The 12535-nt window shown below is 36.3% G+C and overlaps 1 protein-coding gene across 5 annotated transcripts in view; it reads right to left on the bottom strand.

Moving 5' to 3' along the window:
* The window catches only part of PPARGC1A (PPARG coactivator 1 alpha), a gene marked incomplete at both ends in the record, with an annotated part of 675280 nt that overhangs the window by 6547 nt on the left and 656198 nt on the right, over positions 1-12535 (bottom strand). For 4 of the 5 annotated variants that reach the window (XM_080697397.1, XM_080697398.1, XM_080697400.1 and 1 more), the window contains 2 exons: positions 277-428; positions 775-896. In XM_080697397.1, coding sequence (XP_080553523.1) covers positions 277-428; positions 775-896 — 274 coding nt within the window. The remainder of the gene's footprint in view (positions 1-276; positions 429-774; positions 897-12535) is intronic. The other variant, XM_080697399.1, reaches the window with a different exon arrangement.

Genomic DNA, 12535 nt, shown 5'->3' with positions numbered 1-12535 from the left:
CACACACACACACACACACACACACACACACACACCCCAGTGGTGCAGTTTCAGCACCTATGCAAACAGTACAAGAATTTATGTTTTTCTTTTTCTTGCCAAAATCTAAGGCCCTGGCTTCTGAAACTGTTTTATACATTAAAAAACAATTGTATTCAAATATCCCCCACAGTAAAATAAAATGATGGCTTAACTCAAGGTGCTTAGAGAGTATATTTGCCCCATTTTGTTCTCTATATTATAGATTCCTCATTCTACATACAACAAAATCCATACCAAGGTCTGCATAGTTAGACTTGAAAAATTGCTTGCGTCCACAAAAGTATAGCTCGAAGTCCGTTTCGTTCGACCTGCGCAAAGTATATCCATTTTCAAGAGCAGCAAAAGCATCACAGGTGTAACGGTAGGTAATAAAACCATAGCTGTCTCTGGAGTGGACAAAGAAGAGAAATCCACAGCTAGTTAAAAAAGCATTAGCATATTGGATTGTGACCCTCTCTACTTTGGAAGACGTCACTGGTGCCAATGTCTGAGCTACCACATCCATTTATCAGTGTGATTGTCCTGTCAAGCAGCTAAATACTTATTTCTGGGACAGGAAATCTCAACTAGAAAGATTAATAAATAGGGAGGAAAGAAAATAAATAAGGTTCTGAACTCAACATGTCATCTGTCAAAGCACTTACATTGGCAACTCCCATCCCAGTAATCTTAGGGCCATAATTTTTTACATACGTCAGCTTCTAAACAAGAAATAATCTTGAAGATTCTCACCCATCATCTCGCAGATTTACTGTGCACTCCTCAATTTCACCGAAAACTTCAAAGCGGTCCCTCAGTTCTGTCCGTGTGGTGTCAGGTCTGATTTTACCAACATAAATCACACGGCGTTCTTCCTATGGGGTGAAAGGAAGCAGAAACTTTTGCTAGCTCTTGAGATAGGAAAGAAGATGCACCTCTAGAACCATCCAGAAATGTACAATAATGCATTGGGAAATTCACAGAGCATGCAATGGGAATGAACTATATATACCCAAGGAAAGACTACACTAGAACCAAGCTTAACTTTCAATGTATTTGGTATTAATCTCTTCACTCCCATCTACGCATTCTTCTCTGTGCCTGCCCCATTCTGTTCTCCCTCAAGACTACTGAACCTCACTTTCTTATTTTTTTTTTATTATCCAGCTGGGATAAAGCCCAGAAATTTGTATTCTAAACAAGGGCCCAAACTAATTTTTATACATTAGCTCGCATTTTAAAACTCTTATTAGAATTCTGAGTTGATGGAAAGCTAAAGAGTGTTGCAAGCCAGGTCTGTATAGTACCAGTTTTTAAAATTAATCACCACCAGTATCCAAACATTCCCTAGGAATTGGTAAGCTGTTTATTGGATCAAAAAAGAGAACATTGTACACATTTCTTTTCTAACGTATCATCATAATCTAAAAGTCATCAGCAACTTAGAGCCTATATATGGGAAGAATAAATTGCATCCTAAAGACATAATCCTTTTAAAAAGACAGGGATGTCTCCTTAGTGTAAAAAGCAATCCTGTATCTCTTGTTCTAAGAAGACCGAGTAAATGGTTTTTAAGAACATAATATAAAGATTCTGTTAATATAAAGATTTTGTTTATATAAAGATTCTGTTTATCAACTAGTTTAAGTGCCTACCTAAGACAGGTAAAAACATAATGAACTTGAGATGTGAGTCAGATTGAAGCAAAGATTGGGAAACTCAGAACCAAGGTACAGATTTCACTTATCCAAGAGAGTTTCTGGATGTACTGAGAGTCCCTACTCTTGGATAGTATAAAAGGTAATTTAGGCTTGAAGCAAAGAGATGTCCTACAGTATTGATTGAATGTCTTTCCTTTTCAAGTGCCAGGTACTTAACAAATAATCTGGCAAGGAGCATGTTGTCAATAACACTTGTGAGATGGAACTGAAAATTCACAGACTGTAGCTTTTTTCCTGGATGATCTGGTTATCTATGCCTGGTTGTATTTTACCACAGGTAACATTCTGTTTCTACTGTGGTCAGAGAAGTAAAGTCCTCTGAGTTTCAGACTTAAATAACCAACTATCTACTTGGCATTTCAGGCTGACCATCCTCTAAGCATCTCAAACTGAGAAATTTATCCAAACCAGACTCTACAGCTGCCCCCTCTTTCCCATGCTCTCCTATCAGTGAAGCCAATGCCATCTAGCCAGCTATTCATGACAAAGACCCAAGGGCCTCCTTCACAGCTTCTTCCTGTACTGTATGCATACATAATCACCAAGACCTGTTGAATTTACTTCCCAAATCTCTCTCCAGTGGGTTTCCTTTATTCCCTCTCCCCTAAGCCAAGCTGCCAGATTCTCTTTCTGGACTAGTATAACAACCTTTTAACTTGGATCCCTGTGTCCATGTTTTCCTTCTTCCAATCTGTTCTATCACTGCAGTGAGAACAGTCTTTGCTAAGGAAACTGGAACCCAGTCATGTAAATTGCCATCTAAAACATCACAATGGCTTCTGAGAACTTTCAACAAAATAGACAAATCATTAACAAGACTGACCAGGCATGCCTTGCATGATCTGGACCTGTCTCCATCCTGGACTTTGTCTCCCACACCCCTTTCTTTTCTCCAGTCTAGTTTCTAGCTGCACTGAGCTTCTGTAGGTCTCCTGTATGTACTATGTTCTTTCCTTTCCTTTCTTTGCATGAGCCATCCTCTATACCTGAAATATCCTCCTCACACTGTTCTCCCGAACCTCTCACAACGCTGTCCAGAATTGCATTAAACTTACTGAGCACTTCCTTTCTGAGACTTAAGAAGTCAGACTTCTTATGAAGTACTCTTATGGAAAATTCTGTTTCTCTGTTGTTCTCAGCCAAATAATAAAGTCATAATAATTGTCATAATAATTGTCATAATATCCAAAAAAGTCATAATAATTGTTATTAAATAAATGATGTGTAATGCCTGTCTCCCTAGTACAATAATAGCTTTATGAAAATAGAGACCATTTCTTTTCCCTTCATTACTCTATTTTAAGATAGCTGAAACATAACAATCTCAATGAATAGTTGACAAAGGGACCCAATTAATTAATTATTTTAACACTACCCTGGCCCCTTTATTACATCAAAGATGCCTAAGAGCGACCCATACCTTCTGAGATGCTCCAGTACAAAGAAGAATAAGTGCTCCGTTTGATACTTCCTCATAGGAAAAAAACTGGCCAGTTAGTTCATCAAAATGAATTAACAGTAATTGTAAAGGTTTAAGTATAAGAAGCATAGAATAGCTACATATTTGCAGGCTCTTACTCATAAAAAAGTCACCACTAGAAATCGAAGCTAGAACTCTACAGACATAGCTGGTAAAACACAATTTCTCTGACAATAGCTATTGAGCCTATATAACTGATTAGATAAAGTACAGCACACAGCCCAGGCTGCCTGATTCACTTCCATGTAGATTGTATGTCTCAAATGAAGGTTGTAATTGTACCAGTCCAGAATACCCAGCACATCCTGGCAGTCAATAAATAAAAATGGATGGTGAGGCTCATGCCTGAGCCGCACGGCACACAGTAGCAAGGGAATCATAACATCACATTCCATTCTATTTACACATCCAGCTTTAGCCAAACAGCCAAATGTGATGGGACTGTTATCTAAACTTAAACTTCCTGGCGCCTGCCTGCATGGGTGTTATGGATTTTTTTTTTTAATGAGCCTTTTAGGAAAGTTACTACTATATAAAGAGAAAGGAGAAGGAAATGCAGAAGAGAGAGAGAGAAATTGAGCCATAGCAAAGAAATTGCTCAGCTACCATAATGGGAATACACACAGCCTATGCAGCCAAGGAAATTTGAAGTTAAAGCTAAAATCGACCATATGTACACCCATATGCAGACATATCGGGACAGTTTCTGAACTGCAGCTTTATACAAAGCTGTATGCAACAACAATCCCACAAAAAAGAGGACCTTTTATTACGGTTAGTGATACATTCAGCAGATAGAAGAAGATATACCCTAGAGGGGAGCACCAGGAAATCAAAGGGCTGTTCCACAATGGCTTAAATTACTGTTTTGTTTACCATCTCTTATTATGAAACACAGAAACAGGACCACGTCTTACAAAGAGAAGAGACTGAATACATGCTGAAGTTCTCATTTGAAAAAATTATTGAAGTGCTTTGCTTTCCACATGCTAAAAATGAAAAATAGAAGGCATCTGAAAGTCAAGAAAGCAAAGACAAACATCTTTCCAAGATTGTCCAAGATGTCCAGCAAAGAACCGATTCTTTTTAACATGTTGCAGTTGTATTAGACAGATAAATAGATTTCGTATCTTTAAAAAAAAACCTTAACATTTGCAGCCAATTTTTCAAGACATTAATTTCTAAACAGGAGATGAAAGGAAAAGAAATCAAAATGCTTAATAACATTTCCAACTTCTTAAAGGCTTGAAGGAACTCGAAACCTTTGGAAAAAGCTCCTTGAAAAATGATTTTCAGGCCAGTTTTCACTATTGAGGAGGATGGAACATTCATCAAATAACTTTTAACTTCAATTTTCGCAAAAGCTAGTTTGCCGATAGGGTGGATAATAAAATTGAATATTTACCATTGCATTAACAGCTACAGTAAATCCTCATTTTACCAAAACACAGAAGATAAATAAATTAAAAAATACTGAATGAACTCACTTTGCATTACCAAAATCTCTATCAAAAAGAGTATAGAACCTCTGGGTCAACCGCGTATGTAAACAATAGTCTTTTTTTTTCTTCACCAAATAATAAGCTACATTTGGCAAAAGGACTTGACTAAGAAAAGACAGAAGGCAGTAGGGAAATTAACATTTATTGGATTCTATGTAGGCCAAGTTCTGTGTTTAATGCTTCTTTTTTCTGATTATGTCACTAAAATGTCCTAGAGTGCTGAGTACCAACAAGAACGATTCTTATATAATTTAGATATTGCTTCCCAGAATTTTTACTCTACATTTCCAAGTCAGAATAATGAAGAAATTCTTCCTCCTATGCTGAAGAAACCACATAACATCTTTAGCAATGAAATATTTGACTTCAAGATGAATCACAATGTGGCTTTCTAAAAATTCCCAAGATAAAACCGGAAGTGTAGACTGGGGTTGGAGCTTGTGCTTGACGTGCTCAATGCCCTGGGTTTGATTCTCCGCAAAACACACATAAACAAAAGTCTGAAGATATCATGAATAGCATAGACAAGCAACTGCTGTATCTAGGTACACTATCGACTAAGTGAAAAAAGGGGCATGAATGGCCATAGGGAAATATGGAAGGAAAGAAAACAAAATAACAATTCAGAACAATGTTTTAAAAGTCTTTTCCCCTCCTTTTTTGTAATATCGATTGCACTCATCTATTTCAGAAGGTATTCAGTAAGTGTGTTCTAGTAAGAGTTTTAATTAGGGAAGGAACAAAGCAGTAGCATTCAGTTTCCCAAAGTCTTCCTACGTCCTAGCCAGGACTCTTTATGCTCAGCATTTAAGGTTAATATCAATAAATCCAGGCTAGTCTACTTAGGACCCAATATCCAATTAAATGCTGAGATGCAAATAAAAACACTGATAAATCAAAAATTTGAAAACGATAGACTGGAAATGTGGGTAACTAACTTTTTTGTGCATATGTAATGCTGGAGATTGAATCCAGAAATATTCTACCTCTGGGCAAGACTCCAAGCCCCAATTTACTTTTTATTTTGAAAAGGAATTTCACTAAGTTTCTGAGGGCCTTGCTAAGTTTCTGAGGCTGATCTTAAACCTGAGATCCTCCTGTCTCTGCCTCAAAGGTCCTGGGATTACAGGCATGCACTACTACGTCAGGCTAAATAACTACTTCTAAGGAAAGTTTTATTGAAGTACAATTTATATACCAAAATTTTCACATATTTAATGTATATATGTAGATGAATTTGGACATATGCATCACTATAATGAAGGAACTAAACCTATCACCTACAAAAATATCCAAAAATGTATCTACTTTTGGATCTCTCTCTCTGTCTTTCCCTATCTATCTATCTATCTCTATCATCTATCTATATCTATCATCTATATATCTCTATTTATCTATCTATATTCAAAAATAGTTAACATGAGACCTATCCTTTTGGCATAATTCAAGGTATATACTACCATATTGTTAGTTTTAGACTGTCCTATATAGCCTATCTCAATAACTCATTCATTTTATCATGAAACTGAAAATTTCTAAGTACTGAACTAAAAGTCATGATCTAACATATATTCACACACATGAAATTGTTCCATAAAGAGGTTTAAACACCCCAATACTACTAAAAAAAAAAGAGAGAGACTTCCGGGAAGATGGCGACCGAGAAAAGTGGGGCTTAAGAGCCCCGCTAACAACAAATATCCATTACCACAAAATCAGCGCCTTTCAAAGCCAGAAAACAATATCACCAGAGAAACAAAAAAAAATCACCAGGCTCCAGAGAGAAAGCAGACTGAGAACAGAGCCACAGAGGAGATCCTCACGTCCGAGGACGCGGCTGACGCGGCAGCAGCGCCATACTGCTGGCGAATTCACGGGACGGCCACAGCAAGCCGAGGGGAGCCGCTGCGGAACAGCCAGGCGGGATTTCTCGGCGCAGAGGACATCTAAAGCTCCCAGTGGCTGAGCTCAGCACACGCTGCAGGGATTCAGAGTGGAAATCAAAACCAAGAAAAAAAAAAAACGCCAGCCCAACAGCCGAGGGCGTAGCAGCGGCGCCATATTGCCACTGGCGGCAGCAGCAACGAATTCACTACAGCTACATCTGCGTACCCAAGAACAGTGAGTCAAATTGAGGGCCACAGCAGAGAAATCCCAGTACTGTACTCACTAGGACTTGACCCAGTGGGAGAGGGGCGGTGGCAGTGATATCACACCATAGGAGAACGTGCAACCTGGCACCCCCCACGGTCTAAAGCAGCCTCTATCGACTCTCTGGGTCGGAGACTCTGTGATACAACCCAGTAAAGGAGTAGTGGGGTCTGAGATACTACTGACTCGAGATCCAGAGCACCTTAAGTGAAGTCATAGTGACCCAAGGGAAGAACCCAGAGAAGGCACAAACTTCCGAAATCATGGGAAAGAGGAATAATACTAGAGCAATGAATGCTCACAACCCCACAACATCAGAACCCGATAAAACAGAAAATCAGAGATTTCTAGAAGATCAAATCAGGAAAATAACTGTAGAAATAATAGAGGTACTTCGAAAAGAACTCAGAGAGAGCCAAAAAGAGATAAAGGATGCAATTAATGAAGTAAAGGCCTCAATTCAAAGCACAAACAACCGATTAGAACACATGGAGAACAGAATCTTGCTCTTAGAAGATGATCATTCCAAAAATGAATGCATAGTTTCTAATCTAGGAAAAAATATCCGACAGCAGGAATCTGATATTGAAGAAATATGGGCCCATTTTAAGAGAGCTAACCTAAGAATAATTGGAATAGAGGAGAGAAAAGAAAGTGAAACCAAAGGGATCAACAATCTCTTCAAGGAAGTAATAGCAGAAAATTTTCCAGACATAGAGCAAGAGGTCGATACGCAGGTCCAGGAAACTTATAGAACTCCCTTTAGACAGGATCGGAGAAGAGGATCCCCACGCCACATCATTGTCAAAATGACCAATGTGGAAGCCAAGCAGAGAATCTTAAAGGCAACAAAAGCAAAGGGCCAAGTGACATTCAGAGGCAAACCAATTAGAATCACTCCAGACTTCCCAAACCAAGTTATGAGAGCCAGAAGGGCTTAGAGTAACATATTCCCAATTTTGAAAGAAAACAACTTCCAGCCAAAAATTTCCTACCCAGCAAAACTTTCTATCAAATTAGATGGAGAAATAAGAAGCTTCCATGACAAACAGAAACTGAAGGAATTTATGTCTTCAAAACCAGCACTAGAGAAAATACTCAAAGAGATTAACTACAAAGAAGAAATAGGTAACACACATCAGAACTAGAGAAACAAGATTTTCCATCCAACAGACAACTAAGATTGGTTATCTGTGGAGATTCATTATTTATGTTAGTCTGTTACCTATCTCTAAAGGGTATTGTTTGCCTTTATTGTTGTTAATTTTTAGGATTTCTAGTTGGAATATTAATATACCTTCAGATATAGCATTTGGAAATATTTTATCCCATCCTATTAGTAACTGTTAACTCTGTTTACATTGTCTTTGGATATACAATATGTTTTTTATTTTTTAGGGAGTTTGTATACTCTTCTGTTGCCTGTGCCATTGAAATCATAACCAAGAAATCACTGCCAAGTTCAAATTGTGAGGTTTTATGACCCAGATTTTCTCCTAAATGTTTATAGTCTTAAGATTTATATTTAGGTCTTTTATCTATTTTGAGTTAATATTTGTATATGGGATTAGGTAATGGTCCAATTTTATTCTTTCCCATGTAATTATTATTTTTCAACAATATTTAGTTAAAAGATTATTATTTCTACCACCAAATGTTCGTGGAAACCTTGTCAAAAATAACGACAATATAGGGAAGAATTTAGGTCTAGACTTTTATTTAACTCCAATGGTTTATATATCTGCCTTTAGAATAGTACTACACTGTTTCAATTATTGTAGCTTTATATGGTTTGAAATCAGAAAATATATATCTTCTAGCTTTGTTCTTTTTCAAGATCGATGTGGGTACCTAGAGTCCATATTCCATATTAGGATAGATTTTTTTTCTGAAAAATAAATATATAAATATATGATAGTTTCACCTAAAAAATAGAAAAAAATAGATTCTCTGGTAAGAAAGAAAGTAAAAAGAAATATTGAAATGTTATCTTTAAGTCATCAAAAGCTTGGTATCAGACAAATGAAACTGTTATGTGAGATTATCATTTTTAATTTTGGATAAATTGCTTTAATACTAGAAGTCAACTACTAAGCCAAGCATAGGAGGGGGGGATAGGGAGAGAACGGGGTGGGGATTGGGTGGGGGCTGACTGGGCAATATGTGCATGTATGTCTACAAAAGTATGTATCCCACTATGATGTATGAATACAGTGCACCAATTAAAAATAAATATGAAAAAAATAAAAAAAAATAAAAAAATAAAAAAAATTAAAAAAAAGAATTAGAAATGGTTTAAATAAAGGATGCAATGGGTGACATTTTTTCATTTGGACAAAGTTTATAATCATTTAGTGATGATATACTGTTCTTGGCTCCTGGGCTTCCTGACCAAGGAAGAACAATGACACAGCCTAGTCATTGCCCGAGCACATCTGGATTTGATTTTAAGCACTGAGCCATATCACAATGTCTAGATTTGTCCTTTAAATTAACATCCCATTATCATGTTTTCTGGCAGGCAACTGTACAGATTGCAAATGGAGCTGGACTTAAAATTCATCAAGAAATTAAAGCAGTGGCAGTTTAGACAGTAAGTACTAAATTCCGGCTTGCAGAGATCCAGCATCATTTAAATTATTTCAAGTTTAGGAGACAGAGAAAGGCAAAGAATGATTTGGTTTTTGAAAATGTATTTAGGTAAGAATCCTTTGAAAGTAGCCATGAAAATAATGGTGAAATTAAACCATAATCTATAATTCTGTATTAGTAATTACTATTAATATTTTCTTGTCTTGTATTTCTGATTTGGTACAATCAAGTTTGGATGTTTAGACTTTCAGAGCTACAAACAATGAAAAGTTTACTGCCATCCCAACCCAACTTCATCCCATAAAACTCAAAGTAAATGCAACATAGTCTTATGAGGAGAGAAAACACTAATTTTACAAAATATAAATTATTATATTTAATGATTTTTAATTTTTTGGAGCCTGTTTTTCTGATCCCCTATATATATGATTTTTCTGATTAATGGTTAATCTAGCATTGCATCCAAAATATTTCAAATGTAATTTGCCACTTGTTCATTACTGTAACAATGTCTCAAAAATGTAATAGGACTCATCTGCCTGACAACTTAGGTGGCTGTCTTAGCTACATTAGCCACTTTATAAATGAATTCTAAAGCTAATTTAGTCAAATGGCTCAATTTATTGCAGGTATCCCTGTGCTCAAGTCCATAAAATATAATTTGTAAATGCATTATGATACCAAATAGATCATTTGGAAAAAGGAAATTAATCAGAAAAATCTTCTAGTGGGTAAATTCATTAAAGAGTTCCATTATGACTTCAAGACAGGTTTCAAAATCTTTAGCACGAGTTAGAAGACGCTTCAAAATCTGCCTTCCGCCGATCCCTCTCAACTCATTTCTTGAAATTCTTGTGTTCTAGCATTCTACTCCACTGACCAGCAGTTTCTCAATTTAACTTCACTATTTTCCTGAGAATTTATACGAGCTGTAACCTCTGCCTTGAACATCAATGGTCAATAAAAACATAATGTGGGGCATGTAATTTTAAAACATTTTAAGAGTCATGCCGGGCGTGGTGGCACACGCTTGCAATCCCCGCACTTGGGAGGCGGGGACAGGAGGATCGCGCTGGCTTAAGAGACCCTGTTTCCAAATAAAAAAGTTAAAAAATAGGTCTGGGAGTGTAGCCCCTGGAAGTGTATCCCGGAGGTAGAAGGGCTTCCAGGAACCCCAGTACCACCAAAAAAATAAAAAAGAGTCACACTCAAAAAAGTAAAAGGAAGCTGAAAATTCAATGTAAATAATATATTTTATCAAGCTGAATATATGTAAGATATCCTACCAACTTGTGATTGATAGAAAATATTACATATTATTCAATATTTTTGTACTAAAGTCTTCAAATTCCAATCCCACAATCTACCTTAATCCTGCCTATCTAAATCAATCATATGGCTAATGGCTACCATTTTGGATCCTAGGGTACCCACTCATGTACCATTATACTTAGATGTTCCCTCTATCCTAACACTAATCACACTGTATGGCCTGTTTGTGCATCTTTATCTGCCAGGAGACTTGAAGCTTTCTGGATATCAAGATCAGGTCTTATCTAATTTTGTGTCCTACACTGCACCTGACAAATATTTGTCAAAGAAAGAGTCATGAGTTTTTGTGTTAAACAGAAATGGCATATAATTATCCTAGGGGAAATTGGCTCTACAGAAAGTCCCACTTTTTAAGCACTTGCTACCTAATATGTTAGTAAGTATTTACTGTGTCCTAGTTTTTTTTTTAATTTTATTTTTTGTTATTAATCAGTTTTCTAAAACCAAAAAATAAAACAAATATGAAAGTCATAATTCTCACCAATATCTTGTTAACATATAATGATTTAATATATGTCAAGTTGATATTTGTGCTACTCTATGACCTCTTTTGAAGGGAACTGATAAAGATTATCTTAGAATTAACTGAGGAACTAGTCAATACTTGAGACACAAAGGAAAGGCAAGGGAGCATCTGCTTGCAAACTGAGGCTGGTGATCTCAAGAAAGCTTTTATGTCAGCCACAATAAATTACACAATTTTGTCTTTTCGAAAAGAGGCAGCCTGCCAGGCATGGTGGCACACACTTGTAATTCCCGCACTTGGGAGGCAGAGACAGGAAGATTGCACACCTTTGAAGCCGGCCTCACTGGCTTAAGAGATCCTGTTTCCAAATAAAATATAAAATAAGCAGCCTGGGAGTGTAGCCCAGAGGTAGAAGGGTTCCATCCCTAGTACCACCAAAAAAAAAAAAAAAAAAAAAAGAGTAAAAAGGAAAAGAAAAAGAAAAGAAAAGAAAGGAAAAGAGACAGCCCAGCGTGGTGGCCCACATTTGTAATCAGAGTATTTGGTAGGCTAAGATTGGAGGATCGCAAGTTTATGGCCAGTTTCAGCTACTTAGTGAGGCCCTTTGCAGTTTAGTGAGACCATGTTTCAAAATAAAATATAAAGCTGAGGATGTAGCTTGGAGGTAGAATGCCCCTGGGTTCAATCCCCAGTACCTCAATAAAAAAAAGAAGAAAAAAAAAAGAAAAATTAGCAAAAAGAAAGATAGCTCCATACCTTTACACTAGTTAATTTATCTTGGGCTAAATTATCTTTGTAAAGCACAAAATAAACACATATCATCATTTACATATTTTTATTAAAATATTAATTTGACTTTGGTTATAGCTGTGTTGCATTTTACATAAGTGAGCATATATAATATGCAAACTATTAATCTTTCTGTTTATTGTCCTATTTTGGAAAAAAGCAAAGGATTTTATAAATTGGTAATCATGAAATTTTTTCTTATATGCTTGCATAACATGATTCCCTTTTGTAATGATGAACTATAATATGTCATATTAAAAGGCTTTGTAAACTATATGGCAACATATAAATGTGAGTTATTATAATTATTGAATAAGCCATTAATTAAATTTAGCAATACTAGAAAAATTACACTTTTAGTTTTCATTAGTCTCTGTAAGTGTTAACTAATAACACTCTGGCAAGTCTTTCTATCACAGCTCATTATGAAAGCTGAAAAAAATGAGAAAAAAGTTGTCACAATTTGCACAATGTCTTTGAT

This window comes from Muscardinus avellanarius, assembly GCF_963383645.1.
Source record: "Muscardinus avellanarius genome assembly, chromosome: 6".
Classification (NCBI taxonomy): Eukaryota; Metazoa; Chordata; class Mammalia; order Rodentia; family Gliridae; genus Muscardinus; species Muscardinus avellanarius.
This window is presented reverse-complemented; position numbering and strand designations above follow the sequence as displayed.